Source organism: Cherax quadricarinatus, chromosome 1, assembly GCF_038502225.1.
Source record: "Cherax quadricarinatus isolate ZL_2023a chromosome 1, ASM3850222v1, whole genome shotgun sequence".
NCBI lineage: Eukaryota > Metazoa > Arthropoda > Malacostraca > Decapoda > Parastacidae > Cherax > Cherax quadricarinatus.
The window spans coordinates 39,512,603-39,536,213 of NC_091292.1; the positions used below are offsets into that span (position 1 = coordinate 39,512,603).

The 23,611-nt window shown below is 39.1% G+C and overlaps 1 protein-coding gene across 2 annotated transcripts in view; it reads left to right on the plus strand.

Moving 5' to 3' along the window:
* LOC128685213 (NFX1-type zinc finger-containing protein 1-like) overlaps window positions 1-23,611 on the plus strand; it is a 429,985-nt gene that overhangs the window by 374,741 nt on the left and 31,633 nt on the right. For both annotated transcript variants that reach the window (XM_070080633.1, XM_070080696.1), the window contains exon 12: window positions 16,922-17,163. In XM_070080633.1, the coding sequence (XP_069936734.1) occupies window positions 16,922-17,163 (242 nt within the window). The remainder of the gene's footprint in view (window positions 1-16,921; window positions 17,164-23,611) is intronic.

The window sequence follows — 23,611 nt, forward strand, 5'->3', positions numbered from 1 at the left end:
AATAGGGTAAGAGCAAAATAATGGTACCATGTTGCCTATACTGATGCTCAGTTTTAGGCCAATACCATACCATCACAGTCAGCCTATACTGATACTTTGCCAATCCCCTGTCCCCAACTGTACACTATTCTATAACAGGATTTGTGTTGTTAAATCCCCTCAAGGAAGGTTCCTTGATGTTGGTGAGGGGCTCTTGATTTTGGGAATTGGATCTGTGGTCCAGTTCCCCGAATTAAGCCTGAATGCCTTCCACATCCCCCCCCCCCCCCAGGCGCTGTATAATCCTCCGGGTTTAGCGCTTCCCCCTTGATTATAATAATGTGTTGTTAAATAATTGTTGTGAGGACTTAAATGCTGGAGTAGGAGAAACTGTTGTAAAAGGAGTGGAGAAACTTGAAACTCATCAAAGGTATACAGTATGTATGTGTATGTATTTATGTGCATATGTATGCATGTATTTGTGTAATTGTAATTTTTTGTATATACATTTTGTATATCTGTGTACACATATGGTTGTGTGTGTATAAGCACATGTGCATATGTATATATGTATGTGTAAGTGTGCATGTATAGTCATCCTTTGCTTAATGACTGAGAAGTAAACCATACGAATGGTTCTTCAAGCAAACATTATGTTAAGTTAATCTAATTTTCCCATAAGATCTCATGTTATAACTCAAGATATGGGCCAGGAGAGTCATTTCCAGTAAATGAGGTTTTAAGTTAGCAAATCTATTTTTCCTGTAAAAATCCACTGCTATGGGGAAGTGGAGAAGAGTCCTTCCCGCATAAGAAGCAACTAAAATGTTGTCAACAAGGGGCCAGTAACCCCTTCTCCCATATAAATTACTAAATGTAAAAGGAAGAACAAGAAAGAACAACTTCATGAAACTGGGAAGTTTGAATGTGTGTTGATGTAGTACAGATGATAAGAAAGAGATGATTGTGAAAGTTATGAAAGACAAGAAGTTGGATGTCCTAGCTCTAAGCAAAACAAAGGTGGAGGTGGGGGAGTTTGAGTAGGGAGAAATAAATAGGATTAGGTCAGGTGTGTCTGAGAGGGTTAGAACTAAGGAAGGTGTAGCAAAAATGTTGATGCATTAGTTACAGCTGGAAAAGGAAATATAAATGTGTAAATTCAATGATTATATGGATTAAATTAAAAGTCTGATGCAAAAAATGGGTTATATTAACCCTTTCAGTGGCTGTCACATAGATCTACGTCATTAATGCCAGGGCCTCTCTCATAGATCTACATTTTAAGCTGAGCTCCCTCAGATAAGCTGTGAGCAGTAAATTTTGCCCTAAATGTGAGAAAACGGGTCTGTGCAGTGAATGTTCACATTATAAAAAAAATCCTTCCTCATGCAGTACATGATGGGAAAAGTAAGCCTCTGACCTTGTGTTTGGTTTAACCCTTTCAGGGTCGACATGCCCTGTCAGAGACTTGTTCTCAGGGTTGGCCAAATTTCAAAAAAAAAAAAAAAAAAAAATTCTTATGAAAAAATAGAGTTTATTTTACTGAACATTATAGGCTAAAAAATTTTGTTTACCATTAATACTTACCAAGATATGGAGGCGTGAAGTTGATGAAAAAGGGGCACCATGTGGCAACATCGCCGACTGCTGTCACCCGGTATTCTTTTATTTACTTTCTTATGTACTAATTTCTATTATTTTTTAATTTTTCTTTTTCCAAGTAACTTTTATGGCCTGTGAGACCAGTATGATCAGTATTTTGTAAGTTATTTCTTTTTCAATACTACACAATAAGGGCATAAACACTGCTGTCATTGTACTGTTTACAAAAAAATATTTGCACAAATAAACGATATGAAATGTTGTTTATTACTATTTTTCTATATTTTATATACACACATACAGTCACAGGGAATGTTTCTAGAAGTTCTGCAGCCTGTGGAAGTCTTTGAAACATGGTGTCATGCACAGTGGTGTTTTACACTCTTCACACATAAAACGAGTGTCTCTGCGTTGTTGTGGGCGTTTTCTTGTATGTGCACAGACGTAACACCTCTTTTGAGCCTTCTTCTTGAAAGTAGTAGCAGGCAGTTTTACCAGGAAGTGATCACCATGCTTGAAACGAGAAGGAAGCTGTTGAAAATTTGGTGGGCAGTCTGTTGCAGGTGCTGTTCCTTGGTACTTGAATACTATTTGTCTGATGACAGACAAACAGAATTCGCTGTATGGTGGTTTGTTTCTGGTCCTCATCTTATACATATTATAAGCATTGGGCATGGAAATGTCCAGAAAATGGAAAAAGAGTTTTATGTACCACTTATAACTCTTGCAAACACAATCAGCAAACCCAATCTGCATGTCACATTTGTCCACTGAATGCATATTGAGGGTGTAGTCTATCACAGCTGCAGGTTTTAGAATGGGTTCATTGCTTTCTCTATGCTGCCTGCCAGTGTCTGCCATTTCATTAGGATGAACTGATGACAACAGTGTGACATCTCGTTTGTCATGCCACCGAAATGCCATGATGTCATTGGCAGCAAACGCCTGCACCTCACCTCTACAAGTGCCAGCGTCAAACCTGGGCATATGTTTCCGATTTGTACGCACTGTGCCACACACATCTGTCATGTTCACTCGCAAAAAATCACTGAGTGTGGGGCTTGTGTACCAGTTATCTGTATACAGTGGTCCCTCACTTTTTGTAGTTCTCGGCAATCGTAAATTTCGCCAATCATAGGGGTATTTTCGTATAAACATGGACTCGCTTTTCATTGGTTGGCTCGTGAAAAGTAGTTCGTCCGGGACACGTACGCACGGTGTGAGCCGGGGCGGCCTCCCTACCCAGCCAGTCTGGCATTGTTTACCAGTGAGTGAAGGTCCCCTCGAGTGCTCCTACGAAATATTTCATAATATTCCACTCATTTTAGTGCTTGCAGTTACTAAATAAGCTACCATGGCTCCAAAGAAAGCTCCTAGTGCCAAGCCTGTAGTAAAGAAGGTGAGAAATATGTACAGTGACATAGTCTTGGGCCATTTTCGGGAAGTGTTAAAGAGACACCAGAAACAGAGCTCTCTCCACAGTTACTTTGCGAGACAGGGCTAGAGTGACTCTCAAGGTGGTCCTAGTGGCATTAAGAAACAGAGAAGAGAAGCAACCCCAGAGAAGCAATTGGTACCTGAGGTGTTGCTGGAAGGGGATTCCCCTTCCAAACTGTAAACAATCCAATCTCTCTCCTCTTCCAGTCTCCCATACACTAAGAAGAATCTCCAATAAAGGTAAGTGTTATGCTGTTAATGTTTCATTCATCATTTCCCATTGTATTGTTTATGTACTATATGTATATTTCATGTAAAAAAATTTTTTGTTTTAATACTTCTGGGTGTCAGGAACGGATTAATTGTATTTACATTATTTCTTATGGGGAAAATTGATTCGCAAATCGTAAATTTCGTTTATAGTAACGGCTCCAGCAAAGGATTAATTATGAAAAACGAGGGACCACTGTATAATATATGCCCCTTACCAAGATATGGTTCCATCATTGTTCTAACCACATCACCAGAGATGCCCAATAACTTCCTGGTATTTTGCAATGTATAACTTCCAGTGTGAGAGTAAGACACATGTGCAACATCTGGGTATCTTTATTGTAGACGTTTCGCCATCCAGTGGCTTTATCAATACAAATTCTAGGACATAACTTGAAGACAGTAGAACTATGTACAGAAGATGAGGTAATCAGTCCCTCAACCTAGGAGTAGGTGCGAACAGCACCATAGTCGTGGAGATTCTGAATCTCCACGACTATGGTGCTGTTCGCACCTACTCCTAGGTTGAGGGACTGATTACCTCATCTTCTGTACATAGTTCTACTGTCTTCAAGTTATGTCCTAGAATTTGTATTGATAAAGCCACTGGATGGCGAAACGTCTACAATAAAGATACCCAGATGTTGCACATGTGTCTTACTCTCATCTTGTCGGTATTATATACCATTCGTACACAAACTTCCAGTGTACACAATAATATCCAATACCAGACCACTGTAACAATCACAAAGCACAAACAACTTTATACCAAAGCATTTCCTCTTGCTTGGTATGTACTGCTTGAAAGAGAGTCTTCCTTTGAACAGAATCAAAGACTCATCAATTACAAGCTTCCTGAAGGGATAAAAATACATATTGAATTTCTCTTTCAGATACACAAACACATGCCTAATCTTATATAACCTATCGTTTCTGTCAGGCCTGGTTTTGTCTGAGAAGTGAAGCATACGTAACATTAGCACAAATCGATTCACTGGGATTATATCACTGAAACCTGGGGTTGCAATCAGGCGGTCTGTTGACCAGTATGATTTTACACTGTGCTTATACACATGTGGCATAAGCATTATTGTGGCAAGGAAAAGATACATCTCAGCCACAGTTGTCTCCTTCCACTGGTGTAGACGTGATTTTGGTGAAAGTACACCTACCATCCAACTTACGACGGAGTTCGGTTCCGAGAAACCGGTCGTAAGTCGAAATGATCATAAGTCGAACTTTACTACTGAATATCAACAAAACATTTTTGTAATGACTTTATTTTATTGTTTTATTTTGGTATTTCATGTTTTACTTTACTTTTTATGTTGCTAGTACTGTATTTTATACTGTAAGGTTTAGGATAAACACTGTGTACAACACAAATAGTTGTTTATTTCCCAGAAATTTGGCATAAAAAACACGGTCGTAAGTCGAGTGGTCGTAAGTCGAGCAGGTCGTAAGTCGGATGGTAGGTGTATTGTGTTTGCCATGGTGTACTCGTAGTATGTGTTGCTTTCCATGACAATACTTTCCATCACGGGTTTGTCAAAGAATAACTCGAAACATTCCAGTTCACTGGCATTGTTCCCAAGTGTACAGGATGGCCGTATTCCACTTTGACTGTCATCAAACTGGTGGGGATTTGGAACAAAATTGACAGCTTCCTGCCAATCCCAGGTGCGGTCTGCTGGTGGGTACTGGACAATGACAGGTGATTGTGGTTGTGGAGGTTGTGGTTGTGGAGGCTGGTGTGGTGGGTGGGTGGGGGATGGTGGCCTTTGTTGTAGATCAGCTGAGGCAGCGGCGTGGGTGGCAGCATGGCCCACTGCTGGTGCCTCACGGCCGGCACCACCACTGCCACCACCATGCACATTTTCCATCCCAATTGCAACACTATCATCATCATTTTCACTGTTCCTGTTGTACAGCCACGGGATGTACTCTGAGATGTACTCCTTCCCCTTGGAATAGCATATGGCACACTACCAGAGTGCATATATTGTTGTATATACTGACGCTTCACTGGGGAATATTGCACTTCACTATCACTACTGGAACTAGTTTGAAGAGCTTGTAGTTCATATTCACTATCACTATCATCACAAATGCTCACATCTGAGTCTGGGATTTGGGAAAATAGGAGTTTCCTCTTTGAGTCTGGTATAACTGAACATGAACAAGACGGCCCAGCACCAGAGGTGGAAGGCTGAGGGTCGTCTGGGTTTTCCTCACTATTACCGATATTATGGTCATTAGTTCCGGTCAAAACCTCACCAAAACCTTGAAACTCATCTTCACTGGCACTCCCATCTGTATTAGAACTGTCACTGGGGAACAAAAGTGTCCCAATTCGCCGAGGAGTGAGGAACTTCTTACCGCAAGGCATGGTGGATATTGTTTACAAAGATGGTGTTCCCACAAAGCACCACTGGGTCCCAGACTTTTTTTCCTACTGTGCACACCCACCACACAGACCCATTCTCTCACATCTAGGCCTACCAGCCTTTTCCCGCGAGATTTGACGGCGCTAGAATTTATGCGTACTAGTACGTCAAAAACCCCTGTGCGTAAGCCGTACTAGTACGGCCGAAACCCTGAAAGGGTTAAAATAGCAGTGTGAAGTGTTTTCTAGGATGATTTTAATGTCTACTTGGTATCATTTGATAGAGGATTGGTATCAGGAATGGAAGTAGCTTGAAACAAATCTTAAATTAGTGGATATGCTTGATTTTTGTTGGTAGTAGGTTGGTAGACTGCAGCCACCCAGGGAGGGACTATCATCCTGCCAAGTGAATGTAAAACGGAAGCCTGTAATTGTTTTACATGATGGTAGGATTGCTGGTATCTTTTTTCTGTCTCATAAACATGCAAGATTTCAGGTACGTCTTACTACTACTACTAACACTCAGGTCACACTACACATGCATTTTTTTTTTTTTTTAACAAGTCGGCCGTCTCTCACCGAGGCAGGGTGACCCAAAAAAGAAAGAAAATCCCCAAAAAGAAAATACTTTCATCATCATTCAACACTTTCACCTCACTCATACATAATCACTTTTTTTGCAGAGATGCTCAGAACACAACAGCTTAGAAGCATATACCTATAAAAATACACAACATATCCCTCCAAACTACCAATATCCCAAACTCCTCCTTTAGAGTGCAGGCATGGTACTTCCCATTTCCAGGACTCAAGTCCAGCTATATAAAAATAACTGGTTTCCCTGAATCCCTTCACTAAATATTACCCTGCTCACACTCCAAGAGATCGCCAGGTCCCAAATACCATTCGTCTCCATTTACTCCTATCTAACACGCTCACACATGCTTGCTGAAAGTCCAGGCCCCTCGCCCACAATACCTCCTTTACCCCCTCCCTCCAACCTTTTCAAGGACGACCCCTACCCCGCCTTCCTTCCCCTACTGATTTATATGCTCTCCATGTCATTCCACTTTGATCCATTCTTTCTAAATGACCAAACCACCTCAACAACCCCTCTTCAGCCCTCTGACTAATACTTTTATTAACTCCACACCTTCTCCTAATTTCCACACTCCGAATTTTCTGCAAAATATTTACACCACACATAACCCTTAGACAGGACATCTCCACTGCCTCCAACCGCCTCCTTGCTGCTGCATTCACAACCCAAGCTTCACACCCATATAAGAGTGTTGGTACTACTATACTTTCATACATTCACTTCTTTGCCTCTATAGATAACGTTTTTTGTCTCCAAATATACCTCAATGCACCACTCACCTTTTTTCCCAAATCAATTCTATGATTAACCTCATCCTTCATAAATCCATCCACCGACACATCAACTCCCAAGTTTCTGAAAACATTCACTTCTTCCATACCCCTCCTCCCCAATTTGATATCCAATTTTTCTTTATCTAAATCATTTGATTCCCTCATCACCTTACTCTTTTCTATGTTCACTTTCAACTTTCTACCTTTACACGCACTCCCAAACTTATCCACTAACCTTTGCAACTTTTCTTTAGAATCTCCCATGAGCACAGTATCATCAGCAAAAAGTAACTGTGTCAATTCCCATTTTGTATTTGATTCCCCATAATTTAATCCCATCCCTCTCCTGAACACCCTAGCAATTACTTTTTTTACAACCCCATCTATAAATATATTAAACAACCATGGTGACATTACACATCCCTGTCTAAGACCTACTTTTACTGGGAAGTAGTCTCCCTCTCTTCTACACACCCTAACCTGAGCCTCACTATCCTCATAAAAACTCTTTACAGCATTTAGTAACTTACCACCTATTCCATATACTTGCAACATCTGCCACATTGCTCCCCTATCCATTCTATCATACGCCTTTTCTAAATCCACAAATGCAATAAAAACTTCCTACTTTTATCTAAATACTGTTCACATATATGCCTCAATGTAAACACTTGATCTACACATCCCCTACCCGCTCTGAAACCTCCTTGCTCATCCGCAATCCTATGTTCTGTCTTATCTCTAATTCTTTCAATTATAACCCTACTGTACACTTTTCCTGGTATACTCAGTAAACTAATTACTCTACAATTTTTACAATCTCTTTTGTCCCCCTTCCCTTTATATAAAGGAACTATACATGCTCTCTGCCAATCCCTAGGTACCTTCCCCTCTTTCATACATTTATTAAACAAAAGTACCAACCACTCCAACACTATATCCCCTCCTGCTTTTAACATTTCTGTCATGATCCCATCAGTTCCAGCTGCTTTACCCCTTTCATTCTATGTAATGCCACATGCACCTCCCCCACACTCACATCCTGTTCTTCTTCACTCCTAAAAGATGGTATACCTCCCTGGCCAGTGCATGAAATTACTGCCTCCCTTTTTTCGTCGACATTTAAAAGTTCCTCAGAATATTCTCGCCATCTACCCAAAACCTCCATCTCCCCATCTACTAACTCCCCTACTCTGTTTTTAACTGACAAATCCATTTGTTTTGTAGGCTTTCTTAACTTGTTTAACTCACTCCAAAATTTTTTCTTATTTTCATTAAAATTTCTTGACAGTGCCTCTCCCACTCTATCATCTGCTCTCCTTTTGCACTCTCTCACCACCCTCTTCACCTTTCTTTTACTCTCCATATACTCTACTCTTCTTATAACACTTCTGCTTTGTAAAAACCTCTCATAAGCTAACTTTTTCTCTTTTATCACACCCTTTACTTCATCATTCCACCAATCACTCCTCATTCCTCCTGCACCCACTCTCCTATAACCACAAACTTCTGCCCCACTTTCTAATACTGCATTTTTAAAACTATTCCAACCCTCTTCAACCCCCCACTACTCATACTTGCACCAGCCACCTTTCGGTCAATAGTTGCTTATATCTCACCCGAACTACCTCCTCCCTTAGTTTATACACTTTCACCTCCCTCTTGCTTGTTGTTGCCATTTTCCTCTTTTCCCATCTACCTCTTACTCTAACTGTAGCTACAACTAAATAATGATCCGATATATCAGTTGCCCCTCTATAAACGTGTACATCCTGGAGCCTACTCATCAACCTTTTATCCACCAAAACATAATCTAACAAACTACTTTCATTACGTTCTGTATCATACCTTGTATATTTATTTATCCTCTTCATAAAATATGTATTACTTATTACCAAACCTCTTTCTACACATAGCTCAATTAAAGGCTCCCCATTTTCATTTACCCCTGGCACCCCAAATTTACCTACTACTCCCTCCACAACATTTTTGCCCACTTTAGCATTGAAATCCCCAACCACCATTACTCTCACACTTGGTTCAAAACTCCCCACGCATTCACTCAACATTTCCCAAAATGTCTCTCTCTCCTCTACACTTCTCTCTTCTCCAGGTGCATATACGCTTACTATAACCCACTTTTCACATCCAACCTTTATTTTACTCCACATAATCCTTGAATAAATACATTTGTAGTCCCTCTTTTCCTGCCATAACTTATCCTTCAACATTATTGCTACTCCTTGTTTAGCTCTAACTGTATTTGAAACCCCTGACCTAATCCCATTTATTCCTCTCCACTGAAACTCTCCCACCCCCTTCAGCTTTGTTTCACTTAAAGCCAGGACATCCAGCTTCTTCTCATTCATAACATCCACAATCATTTCTTTCTTATCATTTGCACAACATCCTCACACATTCAGACTTCCCACTTTGACGATTTTCTTCTTCTTATTCTTTTTAGTAATCTTAACAGGAAAAGGGGTTACTAGCCCATTGTTCCCGACATTTTAGTTGACTTTTACAACACGCATGGCTTACGGAGGAAAGATTCTTATTCCACTTCCCCATGGATATAAAAGGAAAAGTAATAAGACCAAGAACTATTAAGAATAAAATCAAAGAAAATTCAAATGAGTGTGTAGAAATAAACATGCACATGTATGTGTAATGTGACCTAAGTGTAAGTAGAAGTACAGGTCCGCCATCTCAAATCCGGCAATCAGTTATTCGGTTCCTTCAGTTATTTGGCACTAATTTTGGCTAACATAATTTCAAATTTCCAGGGTTGCCACACCAACCTGCTGGTACTGTTTGGTGGCGCTACTTGCTGCATAAGACATTCCAACTTCTTTTTCTCCATTTATTGTTTTAACCTGCTTACTTTTAGCCCTAGCCATGGTTCCAATGAATAAAAGAAATGCTTCTCATTATGTAAAGCACCTACACAGTACATTATCTATTAAAGATAAGGTGGCTTTGAAGCCACTGTCAGTTGCCATGAGCTCAGTCATGAAGCAGGAGAATATGCTTTATTATTATGCTAATATCAACACTACAGCTTATTTGTCTATCACAGTTGATCTAATATGACATAAGAAACAATATAAATAACATGAAACATGTTAAATACTCCAGAATAAATAATATTTGGCATAACACTGAGCAGTTCGACGGAGGTATGAAGAGGATATGGTATACAAACACCATTCTCCTATCCCTGTCTTGGTGGCTTATATTAGAGAAAACGGGGTGTAGCACAGGGCTAACTGTGATATACACTCGTACTGCACCATAAACCTGAAACAAAAAAGTTATTTTCTCTCTATAGATTATCACACATGGCAGCATATGTGTAGAGAACCTAGGATAACCCAAAAAAGTCAACGTGGCTTATTTTTAGTACCTGGCTTGGGTTAGCCATATATGATTTTTGGTAAATATTCGATTCCCAGCCAGGGTAGAAACATTAGGCATGTTTCTTTACACTTGTTGTCTATGTTTACCCATTAGTAAATGGGTACCTGGGTGTTAGCCGACTAGTGTGGGTGTTATCCTGGGACACTGACCTAATTTTCTTGAAATACTCTGCATAACAAGCGGCTCTCTATACAGTAGTATGTCACTGATGTCAGCTAGGCCTGTATACCTTGTATATGTACTTGTAGTAAATAAATATATTATTATTATTTATTTTTTATTTATTATCACACTGGCCGATTCCCACCAAGGCAGGGTGACCCGAAAAAGAAAAACCTTCACCATCATTCACTCCATCACTGTCTTGCCAGAAGGGAGCTTTACACTACAGTTTTTAAACTGCAACATTAACACCCCTCCTTCAGAGTGCAGGCACTGCACTTCCCATCTCCAGGACTCAAGTCCAGCCTGCCGGTTTCCTTGAACCCCTTCATAAATGTTACTTTGCTCACACTCCAACAGCACATCAAGTATTAAAAACCATTTGTCTCCATTCACTCCTATCAAACACGCTCACGCATGCCTGCTGGAAGTCCAAGCCCCTCGCACACAAAACCTCCTTTACCCCCTCTCTGCAACCTTTCCTAGGCCGACCCCTACCCCGCCTTCCTTCCACTACAGACTGATACGCTCTTGAAGTCATTCTGTTTCGCTCCATTCTCTCTACATGTCCGAACCACCTCAACAACCCTTCCTCAGCCCTCTGGACAACAGTTTTGGTAATCCCGCACCTCCTCCTAACTTCCAAACTACGAATTCTCTGCATTATATTCACACCACACATTGCCCTCAGACATGACATCTCCACTGCCTCCAGCCTTCTCCTCGCTGCAACATTCATCACTCATGCTTCACACCCATATAAGAGCGTTGGTAAAACTATACTCTCATACATTCCCCTCTTTGCCTCCAAGGACAAAGTTCTTTGTCTCCACAGACTCCTAAGTGCACCACTCACTCTTTTCCCCTCATCAATTCTATGATTCACCTCATCTTTCATAGACCCATCCGCTGACACGTCCACTCCCAAATATCTGAATACATTCTCCTCCTCCATACTCTCTCCCTCCAATCTGATATTCAATCTTTCATCACCTAATCTTTTTGTTATCCTCATAACCTTACTCTTTCCTGTATTCACCTTTCATTTTCTTCTTTTGGACACCCTACCAAATTCATCCACCAATCTCTGCAACTTCTCTTCAGAATCTCCCAAGAGCACAGTGTCATCAGCAAAGAGCAACTGTGACAACTCCCACTTTATGTGTGATTCTTTATCTTTTAACTCCACGCCTCTTGCCAAGACCCTCGCATTTACTTCTCTTACAACCCCATCTATAAATATATTAAACAACCACGGTGACATCACACATCCTTGTCTAAGGCCTACTTTTACTGGGAAATAATTTCCCTCTTTCCTACATACTCTAAATTGAGCCTCACTATCCTCGTAAAAACTCTTCACTCCTTTCAGTAACCTACCTCCTACACCATACACTTGCAACATCTGCCACATTGTCCCACTATCCACCCTGTCATACGCCTTTTCCAAATCCATAAATGCCACAAAGACCTCTTTAGCCTTATCTAAATACTGTTCACTTATATGTTTCACTGTAAACACCTGGTCCACACACCCCCTACCTTTCCTAAAGCCTCCTTGTTCATCTGCTATCCTATTCTCCGTCTTACTCTTAATTCTTTCAATAATAACTCTACCATACACTTTACCAGGTATACTCAGCAGACTTATCCCCCTATAATTTTTGCACTCTCTTTTATCCCCTTTGCCTTTATACAAAGGAACTATGCATGCTCTCTGCCAATCCCTAGGTACCTTACCCTCTTCCATACATTTATTAATTAATTGCACCAACCACTCCAAAACTATATCCCCACCTGCTTTTAACATTTCTATCTTTATCCCATCAATCCCGGCTGCCTTACCCCCTTTCATTTTACCTACTGCCTCACGAACTTCCCCCACACTCACAACTGGCCCTTCCTCACTCCTACAAGATGTTATTCCTCCTTGTCCTATACACGAAATCACAGCTTCCCGATCTTCATCAACATTTAACAATTCCTCAAAATATTCCCTCCATCTTCCCAATACCTCTAACTCTCCATTTAACCCTTTCAGGGTCCAAGGCCCAAATCTGGAGTCACGCACTAGTGTCCAAGAATTTTCAAAAAAAAAATTTGTTATTTTTTCTTATGAAATCGTAGAGAATCTTTTTGTGAAGGTAATAAAACAAAAAGTACGAAATTTGGTGGAAAATTGACGAAATTATGCTCTCACGAATTTTGATGTGTCAGCGATATTTACGAATCGGCGATTTTGCCGACTTTGACTCCCATTTTAGGCCAATTACATTATTCCAATCAACCAAATTCTTAGCTATTTCACTAGTATTACTTCTATTCTATCGATTGAGCACAAGAAATCGCCAAGTCAACTGTTTCAACTACAAAATAAAGTGATCGGAAATTGTTAATTTGGCCAATTTAACACAAAGTTCAAAATATTCCAATTTCAAAATAGGGTCCAGAATGAACAATGTAGGCATTCCTGGCACTAAACTAACATTTCCTCTGTTCATTAGTTATGTTTTGAGGCTTTACAAATAAATTCCATTTTGATTTTTTATTCACATAATGAATTTTTATTCACACCAAAAAATAGAAGATTTACTGTTATGCAATACTGTAATAATTGTATAAATATCATCACCATATTTGTGAATGTATATTAGACCCACCAGCTGACGTGTATTAGACGTGTGAGGTCGTTTGTTTACTCTTGAATATCGGCAAAAATTTAACATTTCTGCTACTTTGAGCTCAGTTTCAAGCCATTTCCAGTGCTAAAACCAATCAAAATCATCTCTATTTCTGTAATATGTCTTCCATTCTATCAAATGAGACCAAGAAATCGCAAATACAACTATAAAAAACATACGAAAAAACACTGCAAAGTTGCTGTTTTAATCGAAAAATCATGATTTCATTTTTTTCTCTCATTATACACATTGTGCTGCAGGATCTGTTTTATGTGGTGCACACATACCACATAGATGTAGTCTCTCATATCTAGGCCCAAATGTACCACTCACAGTTTATCAGAGTGAGCTGAGCTCATGGCGTAGATCTACGGTTTGGACCCTGAACGTAAAGCCATAGATCTACGGGACGGACCCTGAAAGGGTTAATAACTCTCCTCTCCTATTTTTAACTGACAAATCCATTTGTTCTCTAGGCTTTCTTAACTTGTTAATCTCACTCCAAAACTTTTTCTTATTTTCAACAAAATTTGTTGATAACATCTCACCCACTCTCTCACTTTTTATTATTATTATTATTTTTTTTATTTTTTATTATCACACTGGCCGATTCCCACCAAGGCAGGGTGGCCCGAAAAAGAAAAACTTTTACCATCATTCACTCCATCACTGTCTTGCCAGAAGGGTGCTTTACACTACAGTTTGAACTGCAACATTAACACCCCTCCTTCTCATTTGTTTGTTGGGTTATCTTATTCAAACTTGGGCAATGTATGATGGAAAGATACTTCTTCACGTACACCAAAAATGAAAGAAATCAGACCATAAATAGCGGAGTTCACTTCTCAGCCATTAGCGGCCACTTAGCGGTATATTTTTGTATGGTTGTTATGGTTATATTCTCATTTTGTCAGTCTCATTTGATAGAATGAAAGATATATTACAGAAATAGATATGATTTTGATTGCTTTCATGATGAAAAGTACCTTGAAATTGCGCTCACAGTAGCAAAAATGTTCTATTCTTTAGCGAAGCTCAAGAGTAAACAAATGACGTCACCGTCCAATACCTGTCCGCCTGCCAGTCTAAATTCCAGTATGGAGTCAAGAATGGATTGACATAATTTATACAATTATTACAATAATGCAGGAGTCTGCATAACAGTAAATCTTTTTTTTTTTTTTTTTTTTTTTGTGAATAAAAATTCCAAATGAAAAGCAAGAGTAATATAAGAGGGGCCTGTAGCCATTACTAATGAACAGATAAAATGTTATTTTAGTGCCAGGAATGTCTGCATTGTTTATTCTGGATCCTATTTTGAAATTGGCATATGTTGAAATTTATGTGAAATCAGCCATATTGCCAATTTCTGACCACTTTATTGGGTAGTTGAAATAAGTGAATGGGCGGTTTCTTGTACTCAGTCGACAGACTAGAAGTAAATAAGTTTATTCAGGTATACACAAATAGTTACATAGATTATCAAACATAGCAGTGTATGTACAGAGAACCTAGGACAACCCAGAAAAGTCAGACAAAGTGACTTATTTCCAGTACCTGGCTTGGGCTTGCCATATATGATTTTTGGTAAAAAAAAATTTTCTCGGTTGTTTGTTGAGCTATCTCACTGAAGCTTGGGCAATGTATGATGGAAAGATGCTTCTTAATGTACAACAAAAATAAAAAAGACGGACGATAAATAAGGGAGTTAACTTCTCAGCCATTAGCCGCCTCTTTGCAGTATATTTTCGTATGGTTTTTATGGTTGTATTCTCATTTTTTTGGACTCATTTGATAGAATGTAAGATATATTACAGAAATAGACATGATTTTGATTGCTTTCATGACGAAAAGTACCTTGAAATTGAGCTCAAAGTAGCGGAAATGTTCGAATTTTGCCGATGTTCAATGAACTGTGTAAGTCAAGTTGATTAATTTTATTAAGTGTATTCTAACCTAACCACTCTGTAATTCGGCAAACTCAGTAATCCGGCACACTGTAGGTCCAAGTGATGCCGGATTTGTGATGGAGGACCTGTAGCAAGGCGTACCTGTAATCTTGCATATTTATGAGACAGACGAAAGACACCAGCAATCCTACCATCATGTAAAACAATTACAGACTTTCGTTTCACACTCACTTAGCAGGACGGTAGTACCGCCCTGGGTGGTTGCTGTCTACCAACCTACTACCTATGTACAAGCATATATATACACACTCCTCTGGATTTTCTTTTGTTTTCTTATTAGTTATTGTTTATTTCCTCTTAACTCCATGGGGAAGTGGAACAGAATTCTTCCTCCATAAGCCATGCGTGTTGTAAGAGTCAACTAAAATGCCGGGAGCAAGGGGGTAGTAACCCCTAAGGGAAAAATTGAGTTACATTATTTACACCTCAAAAGCCATTTTTTTTTTTTTTTTACCAATTTCTTATCTTCTCAAAAATAATAAGTTTTTGAAAAAGCCAGGTGGAAGTTGCTGTTGACTTGGTTTGTTATGTTTACCTTCCAGAGAAAACTGGCAGAACTTATTATGACACAGCTATAGTGAATGTGGCACTGCTGACCTATAAACACTACATGAAAACTTTCTGCACCAACTTTATTAACTGATACACTTATACCATCCCATATATTTTTTTTTCCTCCAAGATGGACAGAGTTTCATGCTTATTCCTCTTCATAGCACTTCCAGCTTATCTAGTATTCTTTTTTAGTGCATTAATATCCAGAGATAAGACAGTGGCTTGCTTGGTAACATTCTCAGCTTACTGAGGAACAGTGGCTTGCTTGGTAACATTCTCAGCTTACTGAGGAACAGTGGCTTGCTTGGTAACATTCTCAGCTTACTGAGGAACAGTGGCTTGCTTGGTAACATTCTCAGCTTACTGAGGAACAGTGGCTTGCTTGGTAACATTCTCAGCTTACTAAGGAACAGTGGCTTGCTTGGTAACATTCTCAGCATGTTGATGTTGGGCATCTTTCCTCGTATGTTTGTCCCCCCGATGTTCACTTAACAATGAGTAGGTACCTGGGTTTTAGTAGACTGTTGTGGGTCGCATCTCTGGGGATGTTAATACACCTTAACAAAACAAATTTTATTTCTTTGCAAAGGTTACATTGTGTGATTTACATATTATGAAGTGTTGTTAAGTGAAATGCAAGCGACTAACATACTGGTTCATTTCAAGCAGACGAATACTAATGCATACACACTACTTAGGTTGGTCTGGGCTTTGAAATAAGCTGAGTTAAGATAAAAAACAGTTCTTAGCTTGAAGATTCAACTGTGTAAAAATAAGTGTGATGTGAGAAGCACTGTGCAATAATTATAATAATCTTGGGCGGTGCTCCTGCATTATGTCTTTTCCTAGTCTCTTCCTGGATATTGTCTATGCTATGTGAAGGAATTGTTATTATTATTATTATTAATCTTGCATGAATCACTTAACACTTGAAGTTAAGTGAATTGCTGTACAAGTGGTACAGTTTATATGGAGCCTCTGTTACTTTGTAAGAGGAATGGAATACCGAGTGAGAAAAAGTTCTTAATGTTTAAGAATTGTTTAGATGTATTTTTCTAAATACATTAATGATAAATTTTCAGATTTGTATCTTTGGAGGACTGTGGTCACACCATTGAAGTGCAGGGCCTAGAGGGCTGGCTCAGTCAACAAACTGAGGAAATTGGTATGAAGACTTGTCCAAAATGCAGGAAGCCCATCTACAACAATCGTCGCTATCAAGACATAATACTTCAGACTTATGAAACTGTGAAAGCTGTCAAGAACAAATATTATCAATCTCAGTCAAAAATAAAGAGGAAGGATATTGAAATAGTGTTGCAAGGTAAGACTAAATGTTTGTTTATTTTCTATGCTATTTTATTTGTATACTGTGTGCATGTGCAGATGCACGTGTGTGTAAACTCACCTAGTTGTGGTTGCAGGGGTCGAGCCATAGCTCCTGGCCCCCCCCTCTTCACTGGTCACTACTGAGTCACTCTTCCTGCTCCATGAGCTTTATCATACCTCTTCCTAAAGCTATGTATGGATCCTGCCTCCACTACATCACTTCCCAGACTGTTCCACTTCCTGACAACTCTGTGACTGAAGAAATATACTTCGTAACATCCCTGTGATTCGCTTGAGTCTTCAACTTCCAACTGTGACTCCTTGTTGCTGTGTCCCATCTCTGGAACATCATGTCTCTGTCTACCTTGTCAATTCCTCTCAGTATTTCATATGTCATTATCATATCCCCCCTATTTCTCCTGTCCTCCAGTGTCATCAGATTGATTTTTCTTAACCTTCCCTCATAGGGGATGCCCCTTAGCTCCGGGACTAATCTTGTTACAAACCTTTGCACTTTCTCTAGTTTCCTTACGTGTTTGGCTAGATGTGGATTCCAAACTGGTGCTGCATACTCCAGTATAGGCCTAACATACACAGTGTACAGGGTCCTGAATGATTCCTTATTGAGATGTCGGACTGCTGTTCTTAGGTTTACTAGGTGCCCATATACTGCAGCAGTTATTTGGTTGATGTGCACCTCAGGAAATGTGCCTGGTAAGTAAGTAAGTTCATTCAGGTATATACAAATACAGTTACATAGATTATCATACATAGCAGCATATGTGTAAAGTACCTAGGATAACCCAAAAAAGTCTGACAGAGTGACTTATTTCCATTGGGGTCCTTAATAATAATAATAATAATAATAATAATAATACACCTACCATCTGACTTACAACCTGCTTGACATACGTCCACTCGACTTACAACCATGTTTTTTATGCCAAATTTCTGGGAAATAAACAACTGTTTGTGTTGTACACAGTGTTTATCCTAAACCTCATGGTATAAAATACAGTACTAACAGCATAAAAAGTAAAGTAAAAAATGAAATACCAAAATAAAACCATAAAATAAAATCATTACAAAAGTGTGATGTTGATATTCAGTAGTAAGGTACGACTTACATCCATTTTGACTCATGACTGGTTGGTCGGAACCAAGCTTGGTTGTAAGTCGGATGGTACCTGTAATAATAATATTTTATTTGGACATGATACATAGTTGTACAAGGTATTATAGTAGTTGGGTCTACATATCGAAAGCCCCTTGTACGCAGAGCACTACGGGCACGCTTAAAGTTAACTTAAGACTATCTAAGCTATAATAGATTTAATGGTAACAGTTACTGTAGATAATTTACAATATCAAGTACAATTGAGTTATTTTAAACAATGAATTTGAATATTTCAATTTTGAAACATTATAGTTTTACAATTTTGTAACATTACAGTTAGTAATATAACAAAATGGTCAGTTTACTATATGTAGTTGTATAATTTAATAATCAGATCTAATCAAATCATATCAATGATCTGTAGTGCAGTAACAGTTCATATGGTCATTAGATGAGTTACAGTGCATTCAAAAGAACAGATTATTCTATTAGGTAATGCTATAAAAACATAGTTTGATAAGGTTTCTCTAATTATACAACTGGGTTATACATTTATGAGATATAAGTTATGCAATACAGCAGGGCCCCGCTTTACGGCGTTTTGCTTTACGGCGTTCCGCTAATACGGACATTTCAAATTATGACCAAAACTCGCTATACGGCTCCCCCCACCTGTCTTTCTAATACAGTCACAGCGGCCCACCGAGTTTGTTTACATTCTCCCTGAGCACATCTCCTTATTATGTCTGGAAACTTTCCAAAATTTCAAGTGTTTTAAAGTTATTGTATATTTTATATGTATTGTACTTGATAATTAAACTTGTGTACACCTGTACCTAAATAAACTTACACACTGTGCTGGCATGTAGGTACACATTAAAATCACTAAGAGTCTCTCTACTCTTGAGCAATAATAATAATAATAATAATAATAATCTCTTGGGCGCATTAATGTCGCATATTACGTTAATATAGACATTTCCCTTAATCTATCTATGATATTTTTTTCAAAATTATATAAGAAACACATTATGTAACACATAAACATGATACATGCACCCACAGTATAAAAATTTATACAAATATATATGAGATGTTTACCAAACGGTTTGTAGAAGTGTCGGAAGAATTACGTTTTCTCTAGCCCGTCACCTGTTACTAGGGATAACTGTAGAAAAATATTCCTTTCGTATGCCTTCACTTTATAGCTATAATTCTGTACTAACTTGTACACAGTGTAAGAGTATTTGTTTCGTGATTTAATTATTATAATAATAATAAAAATATTATAAGGTAAAAGTTTCACAAACTCTTACAAATGTACATGAATGAACTAAAACTGGACACGTATTAATACCGTCTATTTCGCCTGACCGAGTGATCATCCACAACCTGTTCAGTTTGTTTGTTTACGCTGTCTGAGCTCGGTGTATCATTAAATGTTGTATATTACGTTAATATACACATTTTCATTAATCCATCCGTGATATTTTTTTCAAAATTATATAATAAACACGATACATAACATAAATACATAACAACATATGTGTAGATAACCTAGGATAAACCAAAAAAGTCAGAGTGACTTACTTCCATTGCCTTCACTCAGAGCATCATTTCTTCTCAAAATGATGTTACATGAGAATGGGAGTGTTCTTCTTTATTTATTCTACTGTATCAATGTAGAGACAACCTGTACACAATGTAACTTGTACACAAACCAGACGTGTACACTGTTTACAAAACTTACCTTCGCCTGGTTTGTTTACATAACACTGCGCCTGTCCTCTCTCATGCACTCATTCTTTCTCTCTGGTATGGTAGCCTGGCTTACTACCATACATACCACACTTGATTTTTTACAATAAATACTACTCATCTCACCCTATATTTTAAGGTAAGAAATGAGTGAACTGTATATACATTTTATCGCTCTGGGATGCTTAAATATCATAGAATAGTATGTGTGGGTGGGTTGGCCTGGTATGGTAGCCTGGCTGACTACCATACATACCACACTTGATTTTTTTACAATAAATACTACTCATCTCACCCTATATTTTAAGGTAAGTAATGAGTGAACTGTATATACATTTTATCGCTCTGGGATGCTTAAATATCATAGAATTGTATGTGTGGGTGGGGTGGCCTGGTATGGTAGCCTGGGTGACTACCATACATACCATACTTGATTTCTTACAATAAATACTACTTGTCTCACCCTAGATTAAGACTATAAATATTTTAAGGTAAGTAATGAGTGCACTATGTGTGTATTGTACTTTTTTATTGTTTTTTGATGCCTGGTTCTATTGCTAACTTAATATATGTTAGTGTAAACTTGTTATCTAGTGTTTGTATGCATTTATAAGTGGAAAAAAAGGGTGTTCCACTTTACGGCGGTTTCCACTTTACGGCGGTAGCCTGGAACCTAACCTGCCGTATAAGTGGGGCCCTCCTGTATTTGCATTAGGTTAGATATGAGAATTTATTGATCTGTGAGCATTTAATTATGGGGTCCTAAGGTTAGGGGAGTAACACAGTGAGTAATGATATTTTGAGGCAGTAGAAAGTGATTTGTTAACTATGTAGGTAAAGTTAAATTAAATACTGTGTAATTAGTTTTGGGTGAGTAGGTGGTTTTAAAGAAGAGTCTTGAATTGATATACAGACAGTGTTTCTTTGGTATTCACTGGTAATGAATTCCAATTTTTTGGGCCTTTTATGTGCATTGAGTTTTTACATAGTGTGAGATGGATACAGGGAACATCAAACAGTGATATGTGTCTTGTGTTATGGTCATGTGTTTTGTTAAGGTTGGTAAGGAGAACTTTGAGGGAGGGTTTATATCTGTGTTTAGTGTTCTATGTATGTAGTAGGCACAATAAGTATGGATGTTTTTTTACGGTGATAAAGTTTAGATTTTGTATATTGGTGGAGTGTGCTGTCTGGAGTGGGAATTTATCATTCTGACTGTAGCCTTTTGCTGGGTAATTAATGGTCTGAGATGATTTATTGTTGTTGAGCACCATGCACAGATTCCATAGGTGAGATAGGGGGTAAATAAGTGAGTGAGACAGGGCAAGGAGAGCTGATTGTGGAACATAGTACCGTATCTTCATTAGTATGCCTACGGTATTGGAGACTTTCTTGGAAAGTTGTTGTACATGTGTCTGAAATTTGAGGCTATTATCAAGGTGGATTCCTAAGAATTTTCCCTCTGTGAGTTTTGTGATAGGTGATTCATTTATTATTATGTTAAGGGGAACATTTGTAGCTCTGTTCCCAAAATAATTGAAATAGGTTTTGTCATTATTGAGAGTAAGTTTGTTAATCATCATCCAGGTAGATATTTTCTATAATTCAGTGTTTACAGTATTGGCTAGCATGACTGGGCTTGGGTGAGAGCAGACGTATGTAGTGTCATCTGCAAATAGTATGGGTTTGAGTAGTTGAGATGCATTTGGTAGGTCATTTATGTAAATGAGAAAGAGAAGTGGACCAAGGACACTTCCCTGTGGGACCAACTGTAATTGGCTGTGTAGAAGAGTTAGCTCCATTCGTGTACACATATTGGCTTCTGTTCCTAAGGTATGACACTAGGTTGCTGAGGGAGATAACATCTTATTATCATACTAAAAAGACTATCTACTACACGAGGGTCATTAAGACTATCTACAATACGAGGGTCATTACTAGGAATAAGGTAAAATTACATGTGTGTTAGCTAAAAAAAAAATAAAAAATCATTCCCCTCCTTTCCTGTAGCTACATTCATCAGACACCTTTTGGCTCTCTTCTTGAACTGGTTCATGCTATGACTGGCTTTGACATGTGTGGGCAGTCTGTTCCATTCCTTTATTGCTGTACAATAAAAGGTGTTTGAAGCCTGCCCACTGACTGTGGGCACTACAAAGTTGTGCTCTCTCCCTCTAGTACTATGATTGCTTTGGTGTTATACTCATGCCAAGGTTCTTTTCCTTGAGTGAGGTTTGTAGTCTCTGGCCCCTTAGACTATGTTCCATCTTTGCCCTTCCCCAATCTTCATGACTTTGCACTTAGTGGGGTTGAACTCCAGGAGCCAGTTGCTGGACCAGGCCTGCAGCCTATCCAGATCCCTTTGTAGTTCTGCCTGGTCTTCATTCGACTGAATTCTTCTCGTCAACTTCTCGTCATCTGCAGACATGGACACTTCTGACCCTATTCCTTCTGTCCTGTCATTCACAAATACCAGAAACAGCACTGGTCCTAGGATTGACCCCTGTGGAACCCCACTCGTCATAGGCACCCACTCTAACACCTCACCACATACCATGACTCACGGTTGTCTTCCTGACAGGTATTCCCTGATCCATTGCAGTGCCTTCCCTGTTATCCCTGCCTGGTCCTCCAGCTTTTGCACTAACCTCCTGTGTGGAACTGTGTCAAATGCCCTCTTAGAGTCCAAGAAAATGCAATCTACCCACCCCTTTCTCTCTCTCTTGTCTTATTGCTTCCCATCCCTGAAACCGTGCTGGCTGTCATTGATAAGCTTATTCCTTTTTAGGTGCTCTACCACTCTTCTCCTGATAATTTTCTCCACGACTTTGCATACTATACATGTCAGTGACACTGGTCTGTAGTTTAATTCTTCATATCTGTCTCTTTTTTTAAAAATTGGGACTACATCTGCTGTCTTCCACACCTCGGGTAGTCGTCCTGTTTCAATAGATGTGTTGAAGATTGTTGTTAGTGGTACACTTAGCGCCTCTGCTCCCTCTCTTAGTACCCATAGAGAGATGTTATCCGGCCCTATTGCTTTTGAGGTATCTAGCTCACTTAGCAGCCTCTTCACTTCTTCCTCGGTTGCATGTAATGTGTCTAACACTTGATGGTGCACCCCACCTCTCTATCTTTCTGGAGGCCATTCTGTCTCCCCTGTGAACACTTCTTTGAACCTCGTGTTGAGCTCCTCGCATACTTCATTGTCGTTTCATGTGAGCTCCCTTCCTTCCTTCCTCAGCCTTATCACCTGGTCCTTGACTGTTGTTTTCCTCCTGATGTGGCTGTACAATAGTGTCGGATCAGATTTGGCTTTTGCTGCTATGTCGTTTTCATATTGTCGTTGGGCCTGTCTTCTTACCTGTGCATATTCATTTCTGGCTCGATGAGTGCTCTCCTTGTTCTCCTGGGTCCTTTGCTTTCTCTACTTCTTCCATTCTCTAGCACATTTGGTTTTTGCCTCTCTACACCTTTGGGTGAACCAAGGGCTCATCCTGGCTTTCTCGTTGTTTCTGTTACCCTTGGGTACAAGCCTTTCCTCCGCTTCTTTGCATATTATTGTCAC